The sequence below is a fragment of the Sceloporus undulatus genome, unplaced genomic scaffold (assembly GCF_019175285.1).
Source record: "Sceloporus undulatus isolate JIND9_A2432 ecotype Alabama unplaced genomic scaffold, SceUnd_v1.1 scaffold_30, whole genome shotgun sequence".
Taxonomy (NCBI): Eukaryota; Metazoa; Chordata; class Lepidosauria; order Squamata; family Phrynosomatidae; genus Sceloporus; species Sceloporus undulatus.
The window spans coordinates 62,095-80,797 of record NW_024802952.1 but is presented as its reverse complement, the minus strand read 5'-3'; the positions used below and the strand labels follow the sequence as shown (position 1 = coordinate 80,797).

At 42.9% G+C, this 18,703-nt stretch overlaps 1 protein-coding gene across 4 annotated transcripts in view; it reads right to left on the bottom strand.

Annotated features, from left to right (window-relative positions):
- Positions 1 to 227: 227 nt before the first annotated feature.
- LOC121917647 (RING finger and transmembrane domain-containing protein 2-like) overlaps positions 228 to 18,703 on the bottom strand; it is a 19,400-nt gene continuing 924 nt past the window's right edge. For 3 of the 4 annotated variants that reach the window (XM_042443762.1, XM_042443764.1, XM_042443763.1), the window contains exons 2-10: positions 17,249 to 17,717; positions 14,617 to 15,095; positions 13,867 to 13,943; positions 13,316 to 13,416; positions 11,652 to 11,805; positions 5,368 to 5,517; positions 4,552 to 4,617; positions 3,374 to 3,475; positions 228 to 2,293 (exon numbers count right to left, since the gene is read on the bottom strand). In XM_042443762.1, coding sequence (XP_042299696.1) covers positions 2,159 to 2,293; positions 3,374 to 3,475; positions 4,552 to 4,617; positions 5,368 to 5,517; positions 11,652 to 11,805; positions 13,316 to 13,416; positions 13,867 to 13,943; positions 14,617 to 15,095; positions 17,249 to 17,331 — 1,347 coding nt within the window. In that variant the 5' untranslated portion in view covers positions 17,332 to 17,717 and the 3' untranslated portion in view covers positions 228 to 2,158. The remainder of the gene's footprint in view (positions 2,294 to 3,373; positions 3,476 to 4,551; positions 4,618 to 5,367; positions 5,518 to 11,651; positions 11,806 to 13,315; positions 13,417 to 13,866; positions 13,944 to 14,616; positions 15,096 to 17,248; positions 17,718 to 18,703) is intronic. The other variant, XM_042443765.1, reaches the window with a different exon arrangement.

Sequence of the window (18,703 nt, the reverse complement as noted above, 5' to 3'; positions counted from 1 at the left end):
TATATTTCAGGCCTATACCACCATCACCATCATGTCACATTTCCATAAAACCAGTATTCAACATAGCATCTTAGCCCATTGCAACAAAGAAAGCAGTTCGCCAATTTCTCCCCAGCCCCTGTTGCACATTCTTCCTCTCTCAGTGTTATTTCATACCCATCCCAAACACTTTTCTTCCTCCCTGAATTGTGAACAGATGTTTTCTCTTTCAAGGAAGAAAAGGGAAGTAAGCCTTTAAAGCAAGCTTTATTGCCATTTACATTTGAAAAGACAAAATAAAAGAAAAACAACCACAACAAAAAATAGGAGCAGCCAAGGCACAGCCAATTCTTTCTGTACCAAGAACAAATTGCAGTTACCAATGCAATTTCTTTATTTTGTCCAAATGTTTACAATGTTCATGTTTTATTTTAAAGCATTTTAAAATGTTTTTGCAGAATTACGTTTCTTCTGTTTCTATGAATGGAGGTGTGATGGAATGAAATAGTTTTAGTTAAATACAGTGGGCTCTTGGTATTCGCTGGGGTTTGGCTCCAGGACCCACGCGGATACCAAAATCCAAAGTCCTATTAAATACAATGACATAGTAAAATGGTGTCCCTTATATAAAATGGCAAAAGCAAGTTTGCTTTTGGAATTTATATTTTTGAATATTTGCAGGCCATGGATGGTTGAATCCGTGGATAAAATAACCATGGATACAGAGGGTCAACTGTAATAGCTAATGGACATTTTTAGACTATGATTCAAATTTTCATAAGGCCAAGTTTTGTGGTTAAGAAATCCTCTCTTGCAGGTTTCAACACAAAGACACTGGTTTGTATGAAGTCAAGAGTTCCCTGTGCCATCCAAAACAGGGATGTCTAGCTTTATGTCAGCTAAACATACCAATAAAATAAACCAGGACGTAACAAGGAACTCTGACTTAGTATATGGCAGAACCTTCACACTGAAGCTAGCATGTGATTGGAGGAAAACAGGGCAACAGCATGCCAGCAGTCTTGGACAATCATTTGAACATGGCCAACATAACATTTGGATAGGAGAAGGAAGTGGCAAGATGGTGGGTGGAGGACAACACACAGTCACAAAGTTCAAAGATCCAAAGTTAGGTTTTGTGCTGTGAAATTCGCATAGAGGGAGCTTGTATCATTTTATTTATTTGTTATATTTATACCCGATCTCTCCTCCAGTGAGCTCAAAAGTGGCATACATGGCTCTCCTCACATTATCCTCTATGAGGTAGGACAGGCTACAGCAGAATGACTGCCCCAATGTCACACAGTAGGTTCCATGGCACCAGTCCAATACACTACACTGGTCTTCCCATTCAAACGGGTGAGCGTCAAGCATGAATTAGAGGTTGGAGCAACCCTGGGAACTCAATGTTATATCAATTCTGATTCAAATACAAGTTTAAAATTGAGTAAGGTGGAAATACAATACTGTCTTCTCAGATGATGGCATAACATTTAATACAATGACAACACAAGCACCACTAAGACAGGGGCCAGCTATCAGTTTGTGAGCAACTTTTTACCAACTCATTGAAAGACTCACATGGGCACATGCAACAGCAAACAGGTTTCTCTTGAGATACAAAAAGCCCTGGTTAGATCAAGCCCAAGGTCTATTTAATCCATCCTATTTCCAAAAGTGGCCAAATAAATGCTTGCTTCAGGGATCCACACCAGCAGAGTGTAAATGCTACTTCTGTGCTCTGTAGCAATTCATATATTCAGTGGCAGAGTCACATTTCTGGATTACAGTTTCTAGAACCCTCTGACAACATGGGCAGGGGGTTGAACTGGATGGCCCTTGTGGTCCCTTCCAACTCTATGATTCTATGGCTGGAGGACTCTGGATGTTGCACTCTGAAAAGTAACTCCACACTCTTGATAGGGCAGTTCCCTTTAGCCATCATTACCACTATCCACTGATTGTGAGATCAGTCCTCTCCCTTCTAAAGCCATCTAAGCTAAAGGTCTTTGACACATCTTGTGATGGCAGGTTCAATGAATTCATAATGTGAGGGAGAAGGGAAGCCATACTGACTTCTAGCAAGTATGTAGGCAAACACTTCACTTCTTTCCACCTCCTCACTCCCCAAACAACATGTCTCTTTAGATTTATCCTATATCCTAGCAAAGCCTAGAAGTCAATAGACCTGGAAATGAGCAGAGGTGGTACCATCTTTCCAGCATCGCAGAGTTTCTACAGCCACAGAACGGCACAGTGGGCATGTCTTTTCCCGGTCAAACCAAAGGCAGAGGCATTCTTCACAAAAGATGTGCTGTACAGACAAAAGAGAAAATGCAGTATGAATCCACACCTACAAAAACACATTTATAAAAACAAGGCCAAGGTCCAGCCTGGAACCCAAGCGTCCCAAAGGGAGGGGTTGGTGTATAGCTCTCTATTGCTAAGGCCCCAGGACAGACAACAGTGCTCAAGTGTGCCAAGTACTAATGCCTGACCTAAATTACAAATACCTTGCTTTCTATACTATATGCTAAATTCTGTACTCAGGTACTGTGACTGAGAAAACACAAATTATATGCAGGTCTACAGAGGAATAAACAAAGATGAAGCTCTAGTTTAAGGCATTCACCAGGACACCTGCATGGAGACTAACTGACAGACTTTATTTAGAATAGTTTGTGTGAAAGGAGCAAACTAGAAAGTGATGTGAGAGATCACAGCCTGAAGGGGTTTTTTTTAGAATGTAGAAACAGCTTGGGAAGGGCTGAAGCAGATTAGAGAACTGGTATTGGGAAAGAAAGCCAGGTGGCATAGTGGTTTAAGTGTTGCCTACGATTCTGGAGACCAGGGTCCGATTCCCACCTTGGCCATGTAAACCCACTGAGTGACACTGGGCAAGTCACATGCTCTCAGCCTCAGGGGAAGTCAGTGGCCAACCTCCTCTGAAGAAATCTTGCCAAGGAAAACCCATGATAAGTTTGATTTGGGGTCGCCATAAGTCAGAAATGACTTGAAGGCACACAACAACAAATTGTGAAAGAGGGTTAACCCTTCCCCTCCGTACCAATCAAAATTCTCGCCTCTATCCCATAATGGCCCTGATCTAGTACTATTCCAGGGCACTGTGGGAAATTTAAAAGGTGATTCCCAAATGCTGGGGGGGGAGGGGGGAAGAAGGATGCCCACGAGAGGTCACCAGTCTGTTAAGTGGCAATGTCATGCATCAGTTCTGGGACTGTCTACCAGCAACATTCATGCTCTACCAGTGTGCTTTGCACTCCCTGCCCCTGATGTCCATTACTGACTGAGCATGCTCAGTTAACAGAGCACCCACTTGACAGGCTGCCCTGTGGCACCGCATTCAAAGAGAGAAAAAGGAGGAAAAAAGAACCTGGCATAAGAGGATCAGAGGTTCTCTGAACTCCGCCTGGCAGATGGCACAGATGTCACCAGCCTCACTGCACTGTTGGTTAGTTGCACGGACGCCATAACTCTGTTACAGGGAAAGCACATTGTTAAAGGCTATGGAATGCCCTGGCAGAAATGGTGACAATGACCAGCAACTTATGACAGTATTAAAAGGAGACAAAAGAAATGGACAAATACTAAAGCAACCAATCCTGACACCTAAGTATCACCCTTGGGTGCAAAGGCAGATGGAGAATAACAGTAGGAAGTAGGCTACTACCATTGGGTGCTGCTGGTGGACTTTACAGAAAACACTAGCTTGGCCACTGTGGTAAATAGGATGCTAGACTCAAGAGTCCTTTGGTCTAATTCTAGCCCATGGCCCTTTTTACATTCTTTAAAGCAGAGGTGGGAAGCCTTTGGTTCTCCAGAAGCTTTGAACTACAGCTTCCACAATCCTTGAATACTGTCCCCATTTGGTGAAAGCGATGGGAGCTACATGCTAAAACTGCCATAGGACCAAAGGTTCTCCCCACCCCATCTTAAGACAAAAGGGGAAAAATTGAGGTTTTGAGGGAAGGATCAGGAGGAAAAACAGCAGGCGACGCAAAACAGCTTCAGGAATTCTAGTCCAAAGTGCCACGCAAGGCTTAAATTAAAACAAGATGAATGTTATTGCACTTCAGTGAAAAAAAATCACTGGCCAAATAGGGTGACCAGAGGCCAAGATGGTCCAGGCTCCTGTGCAGGGCGGAAAAATGTATTCTAGCAAATCTAGCAACTGACGTATCTTGGAGGGATTTTTTCCTAACACATGTATCCAGCAGGACACCAGTGTCAATCACTCCCACACTTTTCATCCTAGCACCAACTAGCACCAAGTTAAGATGCTCCCACTGCCAACAACTCTTTTCAGAAAGCACTGGTCATGCTGGCTGGGGAGGGTGGGAGTTTTAGTCCAGCACACTTGTCTGAAAAGGGCTGCTTTAGAAAAATAATAATAATCACCTGCTCCAGGGAGATGATGATGATGGCTGGGCCGGACCTCTCCATTCAAAACCCATCCAACCAGTCTAATGTGAGCAAATCCGTTATGTATCCACAAGAACCAATGATGACAATTATCTTAATCACAGGAATACAAAGCAGTTGCCTACCCACCTGAGGGGTGCAGAGGAACTTCAAAGCCTTCCGGATGCTTCCCACACGGCCACAGATGTCAAAAGACTAGGAAAAAAAAGTTGTAGACATTCCTTACAGATGGGCCAAGCTCATCCTGCATTGCTTCCAAAGTGTCATTATATTTTCAGAAACTGGCAGAAAAGCTTTGTATATTGAATTTCAGCCTGGTGCATGGCTGTTAAAATGTGTATGTGTGTGTATGTGTGCGCCTTCAGGTCACCTGTTGTCTTGCGGCAAGCATAGGGTTTTCTTAAGCAAAGAATACTCAGAGGTGGTATTCTCAGTTCCTCTGAAATAGAGCCTACGGCATTTGGGATTCATTGGCACTCTCCCATCCAAGTACTAACCAAGGCTGCTGCTTAGCTTCTGAACAAAAATGGCATCCCACTGGCACCCCAGAGTAAGCTGGGATCAATTTATACCCATTGGTACTTAGGAAGCTGCTGTATAGCAAATCAGGGTATTGGCGCACCTATCCAAAACATGGGGAGTATCTGTCTCTCCAGACGCTGCTGGACTGAAACTCCTAGCATCCTTCACCATGGCTGGCTAGGGATGCTGGAAGTTGATGTCCAACATCATCTAAGTGGTCACACACCTCCCACCCAAGATCTAGCCAAATACTATCTACTTTCACTAGGAACTCAGGCAGAAAAAACCTGCCCCATCACTTGCTACCTGATCCCTTTAATGGGAGATGATGAGGACTGAATGCAGGTCCTGGTAAGCACAGATATTGACAAGGAAAACCAACTGTAAGGAAAGTCATCACAGAACCACAGGCCAACAACTTACTTTGCAGAGACTGTACATGATCAGGAGAATCCCTCCAAGGAAATAACTGCCAGATGGATCATCCCCCATGATGTACTTGTACCATAACTGGATGGGGACCAGGGAACGGAAGAGCTGGCTCAGCTCTTCAATGACCAGGTAAAATTTCCCCTGAAAGACACAAAAAGGAGACTTTAAGATATAAGACAGTGGGGTGTCATAGCTGGAGCCTGAGACATGGACTTGGAAGAGCCAGAGTCTAGTCCCAACAGAACCATGATGCTGACCTTGGGCCAGGCACTCACTCTCAGGCTCACCTACTTCACAGGACTGTTGTGCTGTGTCACCTTGAGATCAGGGCTGTGGAATGGGTATGCCAAACCTTCAATTGACTCCTATTTTTATGTCGTCCAACTCCAACACTTTCATAAATGACAAATGTATATGAAGTAGTCATTACAAATTTACATTAGTAAAATAGTAGCACAAGGCTACCATTTCATCATCAGTACACGAATCATCAGGCTATTTAGATGGATGGAACAGAAAATATATTTATTTAAATAAAATTTCTGAAGAAAACTTTCCTAAATTCCTATGCAAGTAAATATGCAACACAAAATTGAAGTATGAAATGCCTAGTTTGTTGCACATTTACTTGCATAGGAATATAGGGTTTCTTCAGAAATTTTAATAAAATAAATGTATTTTCTGTTCCATCAATCTAAGCAGCCTGATGCAGTAGTGATGAAACATCTTGTGCTACCATTTTACTACAGTAAATTTGTGCTGCATTGGTGTATATTTATACTATGCTGAAGTGATGTATTTAAATTATATTTTTCAATAGAGAAAAGGATGGCTGGGTACTGTTTTGTTTTTCAACAGAGTACACATTCTGTTCAAAATCATCCTGCCCCTCAAAGGTGAAGGATGATGGCAGAAGGGGCAGCCTCCTTGTAGAAAAGATCAAGTTTTGTGCATGTGCTCTTACAGACAAGTCAGCTCACCTTAACAGAGTAAACTGCTGAGGGAGCTGCAAAGCAATTTTGCTCAGTGTTTACCTCCTGGCAGACTGCACTCAGGGGGCAGAAAAGATGACTAGAAAAATACAGTCATTGTCACTTTCCATCCCTATGAGATGGACTTCTTGCCTTACGCACATTCCTTTTACCCCACTTACTGAATCTTGGCCTTGTTTTCATGTGCCGTGACTGGTGGCCTACGAGCAGAAGGCAGATCTGCACCTGAATATGCAGGTAGAATGCACATGCATGTTGGCACCACTGAGTGGAAATGCATCAAAAATGGCCTAAGTTGGGCAGCACAAAATGGGGACATCTTCACACCACTTCCCATTAGTCACTGGAGGATGCACATCGATTCATTAGTGTTTGGGGTGCTGCTCAAGAGAGCAGCCTGTAGACCCAGAAATGGAGCATTCTACTTACACTGCCAATTGCATGCATTCTCCAACATTGCTTCCTCGCTGCCAGCAAAAAGCGAGGAAGAACTATAGGGACTGAGACCATCAGGGTCCCCGAGGAGAACAGCAGGCAATGCCCACTCCCCCTGGGTCCCCCTAGGATGAGATCATTCAGCAGGCTGTCCTTGCGTGGAACAAATCGAAGCCTACCGAGAGCTCCGGCATCCACATGATCTCATATCCCAGGGGATACCAAGTGAGGTCATACTAGCGCTTACTCAAGGACCTCAATTCCCCCCTCCCAGTTTAATCATGGGGGGGGGGGAATGTGGAGCATTTCTGTAATGGCAACAATCTGAGATCCCAGTGGCAGGCAATTTAATAGATTGGCAGGGAGGTGCTGGGCAGAGGAGCAACCTCCATTCACTGCAAAGGGGAGTCATTTTGATTGAAGCTCCCCTTCTCCCCCCACCTCCATCCCTGGTGAAAGCAAGGAAGGACCCACAGGTCTTGCAGAGGTAATGCTTCCCTCCACACCAAGCTACTTCTTTTTGGAGCAAGCCCTGAGCAGGTCTTCCTGCTCAACATCTACTACAGCTAATGAGACCGGCCTTTCTTTCTTTCTTTCTTTCTTTCTTTCTTTCTTATTTGATTGCATCCCACCTTTCTGTCAGAACTGGAACTCAGGGCAGCTTGTTCTTCACAAGACTCTGGACAATTGCTGCAAGTCAGAGCAGCCAAGACTGGACTAGCGGGACAAAGCTACAAGGGAGTTACTCACAAGCGTAACACTGCAGTGCATGCATCTGATGAAGGAAATTCCAATTCACGGATATTTCTACCACAATGGGTTTTTAATGGTCCACTAGACACCTTTGAGAGCTAGCATGGTGCAATGGTTTGGGTGTTGGACAATGACTCCAGGAGACCAGGGTTCGAATCCCCACTCAGCCCTTCTCAACAAATCTTGGCAAGAAAACCCAACAATAGGGTTGCCTTAGGGTCACCATAAGTCAGAAACAACTTGAAGGTATATGACAAGACGACACCTTTGATTGGTATGAAAGAAATATGCTTAACCAGCTCCAGCAGACATCCATACATGTACTGATAGGGCAACACTCCAAACCTAACTGACATAAGGAGAGCTGTACTGGATCAGGCCCAGATCATCTCCAGTCCAGGACTTCAGTCACACAGAAGCCCACAAACAGGATAGGAGTACCACAGCACGCTCCCCCTTAGCAACTGGTACACAGAGGCATACTACCTACTGGAGGCAATATACAGTCATCTTGACCAGTAACCATGGACAACCTCTTCTTCTAGGCTAGAATGAACAGGCTACCTCTGATCACATTCTCTGCCTTTTACACAAATGTTCATGCCTTCTCTCCTCCAGCTTTCTCAATTTTAATAGACCGGTGTTGGTATGGCCAACCGACCTTTTGCCCAACCTTTTCTTTAGAAAAGTGCTTCCCAACCTTGTGTCCCATCCTGCAACTGCCTCTGGGTATATAACCATCATGCCCCAGAACCACTGATAGCCTCTGTCCAGTCACCTTTCAAATCCATTCAAGTTGCTGACCATCGCTGCACAGTTTATCCCACGGTTTAACAACATGCTAGGTGCCGTTTACATGCTGATCAATTTACAGTCTCTACCATCACTTGGTAACTAAGAATACTGACCAGGCAGCATGCAAACTACTCTTTACTTGTGATCTATGTCAAGTGGTGGCATGTAGAACACTTGACATCTTGCCTGAGTGACCTCTCCTCTCCCAAACTGCTGTTTGTCTTAACCTGAAAAGCCCAAAGGATGCCAGAGAAGCAGAGCTGGAGCACTGCTGAACAGCTGCGCTCTTCCTATCCTCAGGAGAGTCTTGGCTACACCTCTAGTGTGTTGAATGTCCTCCATTAAAAACAAACAACAAGTACTTACCATTTGGCTCAATAGAAAAATGAATTAAAGTAAATTAAAACGGCCTGAGCCATGTGGCTCCTGGAGGCGTCCATTGTTATGCATGTGGCAAATGGCAGATTCTCATTTACTCAGCTAAGGAGAGACAGCTTGAGGGGTGTGGAGCTTTAAAAAAAGGGGAGGGTGGATGAAAGAGGGAAACAGGAATACTCTGGATAGAAATTCAGGAAACGCGAGCTGTCTGGTTCCCATTTCGTCCCTCATCTTTTCCCCCTTCATGGATTCTTCTTTTAAATTTTTGGTCACAGGAAAATTCTATGGCCACTTCTACTACAATAAACACACTTCCCTGGAAGATAGGTTAATGTAAGAAATAGAATCACCAGGTGAAAACTAGAACAGGGCTCTTAGATTTTTCACTGTTGTGCAGAAGAGCGTGTAGGACAAGCAACACCTGCTGAAAGTCCCTCTCCTATACAACTGTTAAATGTACAGGAGCCCTGTTCTATTTTTCCCCTGGCAGGAAACAACGTACAGACCACAAACAGATCATCCAGTGGGTTTCACGGTGCACAAATACAGGTTGCGAGGTTACAAATGGTCACAGCTTCCCAAAACACTTTATTCATATGCTTTCCTTCATCCTTAAGGTTAGAGAGCTCAACCCCCTTCCAGCCCTTGTCAGCTTCACAGGAATTTATTCATAGGTCATTCTACCCAGTTTTCTTGAATTTTTTTTTAATGTAAGAAAAAATCATATTTAAATTCTATGGCACTCCACCGAACCTTAAATTTCATTTTTTTGTACACTATTTCTCATAAAACACTGTTTTGTATACACTTTTGAGCCAAACACTTCTTTGTAATAAGTATGGAACCTGAAAGATAACTCCAAATTACATACTAGGAGATAAGCTTGGCTCATTTAAAACATGGAGTGAACAAAACCCACATCAAGCCCTCGGGAGTTGGAAAGGAGGTAGGAACTATCCCCACCGGGAAGCTCAGAAGGAATTTGGATTACAACTACAACAGGGGTAGGAATCACCCAACTCTCCAGGTATTACTAGACTACACCTCCCAGTAGTCTGAAGTCACCCAGACGGTTGGACCTTCAAATCCCAGAATTCATGACCACTGGCCATGTTGGAAGTATCTGGAAGACCAAAAGTTTGATACTGCACTAGGGTGAGTGTTGCGTGTGGTGAGTCTTGAATATAAAAGTTTATTGTAGTGATGCTGCATCCAGCAGACAATGCTGGATCCAGCAGCACTCAACTCATCACAAAAATCAAAAGCAGTAGAGGATAAGCCTTTTCATTAGAAACAGATGATCTGCACTACCACGGAGGAAACTTGTCATGTACACAGCAGTCCACTAAACACTGCTTGTGAATTTTCAGATTTCTAAGCACTGCTGTGGTCTAAAATGTTCTCTTTAAAACCAAAACCAAAAAAGGATTTCATTATGTACAGAAAGCTGAGATGTCCACCATGTCAAATTCAGTGCAAAATACACAAGTAGAGAAAACTATTTTAAACCACTATCCAGAGGTTAGCACATGGAACCTCTACCAACAGTTTTGTTTGCAAGCTGGCAATAATTTGAAAAAATAATGAAAAAGATTATGGCTCAAGATGATCAGGGCTCCAATAAAGAAGAGGCTGTTCAGAATGAGGCATCTGCACAGAGAACCATTAGGGGGCCCCTGACAGATGCAATCTTACCAGCCTCCTTGTGTGGTTGCAAATACAGACCCCAGTCTCTTTCTTCCCTTGGACAAGGATTAATGAGAACCTGGGATAGCTCTTAGACAAGCAAGCAAAGGCTGTGAACCTCTTCCAGCTCTACAATTTGTCTTGGGCTGACTATGCATCACTCACGTGTCAGGTTGTTGGTTTTTTCTCCCTGAAGCTGGATTATGCTGTGACCCGGCCCATTAATCTCCTCAAATAAAATAATAATCATCATTATCATCAGAGGGGAGAAAAATCCTTGGACTACTGCCAGGGATAAATTAATAGGCCTTCTGAGCATCCCATACAAGGGAACAAACCTTTCCAACCACACCTACCCGCACAAACTCCATTTAGAATTGCTTCTGTTCCTGGCTTGAAATTTCTGCCTGGACTGAATAATAATAGTGTGCAAGCCAGATTTCAAGAAACACCACCATGGCTTATTTTAATGCAGAAACATGGTGGTAAAGCCTGTTGGTTCATTTAGCTCCAGAAACAGGAAGATGCTATTGACTATATGGTCTTCTCTACTTTTACCAGAATCCCAAGGTCCATCAAACAAAGTAAGGTCATGGTGTGAAATATGGACATCAGACACAGAGAAACTCTACATCAGTCTTCATCACAAAAGTGCTTTGGCACAAATGGAAAGGAGAAAAAATAAGGAGAACAAACAAGCAACAAAACACAAAATTTGTGTTCCCAAAATTTAACTGGCAAATGTGAACCTATGTAGCCATGGTTTGTGTAAACAATAATTCACTGCTTTAGCCAGAAATTACTTCTCAGCTGAACAAGGAAACTTAAAATTAGGAAGCCACTGGGAACCAGACTGCCGCTATGAAAGATGGGAGCAACTAAGGACTAGACTGGAATCAGAACTCAGGTTATTATCAGAGATAGCTTTCACATACTCCACCAAAGTCAGTGAAACAGTTATCTTATGGCTTCCCTTATTTTATTTGTTATGTTTATATCCCATTATTCCTCCAATGAGCTCTCCTGTATGATTTTAAAACATCTTTTGCCTGATGAAGAAGCCAGTGGAGCTTCTAAAGTTTGCATGATATATTTTGTGCATTTTATTTGGCCAATAAAGGCATCACTTTTTGTGTATTTTGTTGCATTTTGCTGAACGGCTAACACAGGTACCCCATATGTTTCCTAAAAGAAGGGAATTTCATTACCACCAGAGTGAAATATGAACTCTTTTACCTTTGATTTAACAGCCAATATGATTTTTGGCAAGGCGACAATGAAGCACTTCAGGGCTATGGTGAGGTATTTGAGTACGAAGTCGGAGATCCCCACAATCCACATCAGATCAAAGAAATCCAGCTTCTCCAGGTTGGGTTTCAGGAATATGAGGCTGAGGAATACAAGACAGTATGATTGAACATTATTAATTGGCACATTGAAGCCAGATAATGATTGCCTAACCCCTTGCAACTCCCTCTGTGAAAAATGAACTAAGGAGTACAAGAACAACCATAGGCTCTCAATAATCCTTGTGAGAAAAGTTGTTCAAGATTAACCCCAGGATCTATGTATCCATTGGTAAACAGTACTGATAAATGTCTGGTAGTGCAAAGTATCAACAGCTGTTCACTATGTCACCTAGGAACAGGGCACCTGGGTTCAAAGCAGGTGACAACCAATAATCCAGACAAGAAAAATTGCTGATAAGAGGATGAAAAAATGTCAGAAATGTTTTTTCCCCATTTTTCCCTCATAGGGAAAAATAACCTAGTTTTATAAGTGCTTTGTTTCATAAAATAAATCAGACACCTAATGACAGTGACAGTATGGTCTGTTGAAACCTGTTTACTGTGTGTGTTGGTCTATGACCATAATAAAGATTCTATTCATTTGCTGTGAATGTCAACATGAATCCACTAACAAGCCAGTTTGTTAACCAGCTACAAGCCACACTCTGAGTTCATTGCATATTGATGGCTTATGAACTCTGGTTTGTTGAACCATAGGTTGTCATGATGTCAGAACCTGCAGTTGTGTCCCCCCTCCACATTTGCTGACTCTGAAACAGAAGCTGACAAAGGGATCTGGAGAGAAACAAATCAGAAACAAGGAAGACAAACTATGCCTGCCTGCCATACAATTCATGGCTGAATCAACAAACCATGGTTAACAGAAACCATGATTAATCATGACAATGAACACAACCAATAGCTATACTGGGATGTCTTCATAAATGCTTATCATGATAGATCCAAGCCTGGGCAAAATCAGGTTCATATACTCTGTCCTCCATATTTTGTCACTTTCAGATGCTAGGAAGGCAGCTGGTATGTTGGGAGCTGTTACCAAAAGCCTTATTTCCAACCACCAAATTTGAATGTGTTGGCTATAGCACAGTATGAAGCCCTTGTAGGATATTTGTCCATGTTTGTGTTAGTGGGTAATCAAGCTGAAACAGAGAAGGACTGAGGAACGGAAATAAAAATACTCACAAAATGGGCACAGCACAACGGATAAAATTAAATCCTAAAAACAAAAAACAAAGGCAAAAAAGCAAAAATGAGAGATTGAACACTCAACTGATGAAAATGAAAAAAAAAGCAAAAGTGAACCCACAAACAAGTCAGTCAGGGAACTGAAGGAAAATAGAATAGCTCCTAAGTGAATATGGGTCATTCCCAGTAAAAGATGGAAATGAAAATGTAAGGAGTAAAACCCAAAATTGGCCAACGGTGCTCCAACAGGTCCTTTTACAGCATAATGACCTTTCTCCAGCAGAGGAAGCCACCACTACCTGCCACCTCCACACAAGATTTCAACCTCCTTTAGCCCTTCTCAGTTCTTCTGATAGGAGTTGCCTGTTCCACCACCCACTTCTAGAACAAAAACTGTTTGTTCACCTGTTGTACAATTGTTGGGAGCTGAAAGTATACAGCAAGTATAGGGTGTTCCCAGCGAGGAAGACCAGGATCCAGAACACCACCAGCACTGACCTCTTTTCCTGCGAAAGAAAAGAAAACCAACACATGAATCCTGGGACTTTAAAGCTTTGTAGTCACAAGAACTAGTAACTTGCTTTTTAAAAAGGAAGGTAGAAAGAAATCTAATTTGCTGACCCTGTTTACTCCTGCCTCTACTTTCCTCCATGTTTCAAACTGCAGATTCTAAGCATCTCAGGACAGTAACCTATTCTCTTCCACTGATACAAAAATCAACACTAAAGTTTAAATGTCTAAATAAACAATGCAAAAATATTAGCAGCAATACTCAGTCAATCCTGACACTACTGGTTTTCCAAATTCTAGGAAGACCTGCCTTTTGGTTTTAATCCTGTCATAGAAAAATAACTCCTCTTCGCCTTTTTGCCTACATTTCTCCCCAAGGTCTTGAGATCTCCGTGAGCCCTATCCATTCATGAGCCAGGCTTTAAGAATCCCGGCCCTTCACTCACCTTCAAGGAGACTTGTTCTCGGAGAGTTGAGTTTGCATATGCAAATGTGCTGGCCATGCCAATACACAGAGCAATTCCTAGAAACAAGTAGAGAAAAACTTGTAAGCCATGTACATAGCACTTCACCAAACCTAGGCACCATAAAAGACTTATCCGTTCACTCGAGCCTTGGGAGTGTTTACTCTCTGTTGTAGAAAGGCTTTTAATGGCCGTTTGTTACATTTGTATTGTATTTTTCTCATGATGATGATATTTTAATGGCCTTTTAAAAACTATTTTACATTAATGTCTTTTAATCTGATTGTTCATTTGTTGTTGTTTTTTTAAACTTTTATAAGGGCTACTCTTTTGACTGCATTTTAAACTTTTATATAGGCTACTCTTTTGACTTGCGAGCTGCTTCAAATCCTGTAATGGGAGAAAGGCAGGATATAAATTAAATAAATACATTTAACGTGCTTGGCAGAATATTTTTTTAAAATTATCTCTTCTACTTTTTCTCTGCTGCAAATGTTTCTTACTGTTTTTGTACCATTTCATACAGTACCACCTTCTACATGTTTTATAGATGTGAATGACCTTAAATTTCGGCAAAGGAATAGGATACCTTTTTTTCCAGTTGGCTTCAAGTGTTTTTTTTTTTTGTGGTAACAACCCTGCCAGAACGAGGTTGGAGCCAATGTGCAAGGTTGGATGGGGCTTTCTTTCGATCCCTCAAGGTCCCCTACATTCTTAAATTAAGGGGCTTACCAAGCTTGTGCTGGAAACAAACTTTAGCCAAGAGAATCATGATGAAAGGAAGCCCCTTCTGCAACCAAGAGATGACAGCTTTTAGCTCTGAAAGGGCAGGGGCTGGTGTCCCAGGCTGTTCCTCGAAGCCTTCCTCAGTATGTCCATGGCGGTCACCACCGGCCATGTGCAGCAGGGAGGACCCTCGCTGGTGACTGTGATGGTAGTGCTGGGGCTGCTGGCGGTGGTGGTAAGGACCTCCTTCCGTACGGCTGGTCCCTTCCTCCCGTGGAGCAGGCATCTGAATGAACACCTCCCCACCTCCTGCCGTCGACCCCAAGACCAAACTGGATTGGAAAGGGGTGGCTGTGATCGTTCCGGATGGGATGCCTCCCAGTCCTGAGAAAAGCTGCTGAGGAGGAGATGGCTCTGTCTTGAGGCCTTCAAAGACCCCACTTTCATCCACACTTGTCTCAGAGGTGATAGTTTGACTCCGGCTTCTGCCATGTACAAGAATGGAGAAAGAAATCAATCAATGACATGAAAGCATCTATCCTCCCCTCCTTATTTACCTAGTCAGTTTATGTACTTCAGGGGAGGGAACCTCCAGTTTGCTGGCCTAAGCCAGCTCACCAAGGCCCCAGATCTGGCTTGCCAAGGATCCATATTCCCCTATCCACTCTTGTATAGGGAAGGGTCTCCCTGCTATCACCGATCAGTAACAAGAAATAGCAGGGACCTTCCAGGAGGTCCTGGAAGCACCACCTGGAGTGCTTTGGTCTCCCAGCTCACTTCACCACATGGGGAACTGAAGCCTGTTTTCCACCAAATGTGCCAAGTAGAAAAATTCCACTAGGTATTTCAGCTGGGAACCTGATGACATTTATTTATAATTTCTTTCATTTTAAGCCACTTCTCTCCCATCAAAAGGAAACAGCTTGAAAGCAAACAACAACAACAGTCTGAAGGCACTACTCATTCTCTTCTGACCTTGCTCCCACAGTGGAGTTCTCCAAGTTTAGAACTGGTCTGTGGATTCGAGAAGCCAGCTTGGCTTTTTGCAGCAAGTCCACCAGTCTCACCAACTACACCTTTGTTCCCAGTTCTTCTCTCCAGACATTGCCCAATATAAGCAAATTCTCACCAGACATCTCTCCTTGTCCCACAGAGTCTCAACAGAGATTTTTACAGCTACTCCCAAAGGCCAGGCTCACACAAATACCAGACAGGGAATAGAAAGTACACAATACTTTGCAGTGTGGCTCTACGGTCCCAAATTAATGGGACACACATTTCTAATAGAATCTCCTAGGGTTTAGGACTAAAGCCACAGAGACCTCTCATCCCTGAGAACATATGAAACATGTACAAAGCATTCAAGGTACCTGGCAGAGACTGAGATCACAACCCTATACTACCTCTAGAGTGCAGAGTAATGCTTCCAAGACAGGCAGCAAAGAAAAGCTTAGTAGGTGCTTGTTTTAACAATAAAAGCATACACATACTTCTTGTGTGGCAGCAGTACAGTATCCTTCAGCAGAGCATCTTTAGATTATCTTCAATACCTAGTGGTGAAGGTTTTCCATACATTACTCACTACCAAATTGGATTGATTAATTTATTGATTAAAATGTCATTTATTAACTGCCTTTCTTGCGCTCACGACACTGCAGGAGAAAAAAACTAAAACACTGTCAATCAAGCCATTACAAAGCTGGGCAAAGAAGAACGCTAATAAAACAGATGAACTAATGTGTAGAACCGGAAGGTCAAACTGAGCCGGTGTTTGGGGTGGGAAGTTTATTCTACAGCTTCAGAAAGGCTCATAGTTCAGTGGTAGAGCACACATTTTACATGCAGAATGTCCCAGGTACACTGCCAAACAGAGCTGGAGATGACCCTATCTTGAGTCCCAAAGAGCTGCTGCCAGTCAGTGTAGACAACACTTAAGCACACACCCTTGAAATGTTCTTGGAAATTAAACCTAATTTCAACCACTACCTTATTTGATGGGGACAGACTGTAACAAACATGCAATGCTAGTTTCAACATTGCTGCACTAGCTCCCAATTCAAGGTGTAAGCACTAAACTTTGAAGCCCAGCCTTCTGTCAAATTGGCTCCCTCTAGATGTACTGCATGACAGCTCCCATCATCCACAGACACAGCAGCTCTCTGGGCAGGGCTTTCTACCAAACTTTCCACCAAAGAGATTGATGGAGGAGAGACAAATGACCCCTTTCGCCTCTGTCAACCCACAACCTTTTCTTCCTCTGCATCTGTCATGGAAATAAAGTAGGTTGTTGGAGGAAGAATGGAACAATCCATCCTTCCTGTTTGTCTCCATCACATGTTACAATGGCATATAAGGCTGTCCCAAGACAATCTGCTGCCTGAGCAGAACAGGACACTGTGCCCAATGCCTTCCCATGTCCCAGAGTATAGCACCCAAACACTACCAAGTTATTTTCATCTCTGAGGCAGAAAATTCCAGAGGCACCTCACCACACTGCTGGTTCTGTAATACAATAAAAAAGGAAATAACTGTTTGCTACACTTTTACAAAGCCCAGAATCCGCTGCCTGGCGCAGTCATTGGTAGCATCAGCCTTGTCCTGAGTAGTTCTCGGTTGTAAGTTGATGTTCCTAACTCACCTTTCAGGAGGAAGGCTGTCAGTGATACTGCTGTGTCGTCTCTGCATCTTCCTGAGCACTTTAAAACACAATACACTCAGCATGGAACGTGGCAGATCAATGGTGACCAGTGGCAGGAGTAGTTGCAAGGTCTAAAGGGTCTTCTTCTCAGGCACCCATCCACTCAGTGACATATTGCATGAAATTTTACTTGGAAGAGTAACCAAAGAGCATGCCACAAGTCATCAAGCAAAATGAAGATCTCCCAACTTCCACAACGAACAGGTTAACAGCATCCAGTCGAAAATGGTTTCCAGGAAGGACAGGAAAGAGTGGAATCTTCCTCTTGTTCAGTTTAACATTACACACATTAAAAGTTGAGTTTCCAAAAGTCAAGTTTAGGATGAAAGGAAGATAAATGAGTCAAAGCAACAGAGAAACAATGGCTGCAAAGGGAGATTCAACTGCTTCTCCTTCAGATGTGCCACTTCTAAAACCAAAAGAAAGGAAATAAAATCAGAAAAGCAAACATTTCTCAACATATCAGCATGCTCCTAGCCACGCACTCTTCGGTCCAAAACACACTGCAGAAATCATCCAGCTTGAGACCGCTTTGACTGTCCCGGCTCAGTGCTAGGGAATCCTGGTTGTGTCAGACATTTAGCCTTTTGTGCCAGAGTACTCTGGTGCCACAATAAACTACAATTCCCAGGATTCTCTAAGCACTAAGCCAAGACACTGAGCTTTACCATCTCAAACTAGGGCGCCTTCTGCACTGCAGAAATATCTGGTTTGATCCCACTTTTAACTGCCCTGCCTCAATTCTATGGACTTCTGGGAATAGTAGTTGATTGTGGCACCAGAGCTTTCAGACAGGGAAGGCAAAAGGTCTCACAAAACGACAAATCTCAGAATCCCATAGCACTGAGCCAGGGCAGTTCAAGTGGTCTCAAACGGCATTAATTTCCCACTGCGGAATGCAAGAGATAGTCCTGTGTCTCACAAGGGCAGGAATGGGCAGTTGCAAGCAGAAGAGGAGCAACAGCCAGTCCCACACCATCCTCCCCCCCCCCCCCCCCCCCCCCCCCCCCGGGTTTATTTGAGAATGTATTGAGCTATATACTGTATGTATGTGTATATATATATATATATATATATGCGCTAAGATATAAGATACATATATATATATATATGCTAAGATATATTCAATATATATATATATATACACACACACACACACACACATATGCTAAGATATAAGCTATATACGCATACATATGCCAAGCTATAATATATACATATATATAAATACACACACACACACATATATGCTAAGATAAGAGATAGATATATGCTAAGCTATAAGATGTGTGTAATATATATATATATGCCAATATATAAGATATATACACATACATATGTTAACCTATAATGTGTATATAATATATATATACACACACACACACACACACACAA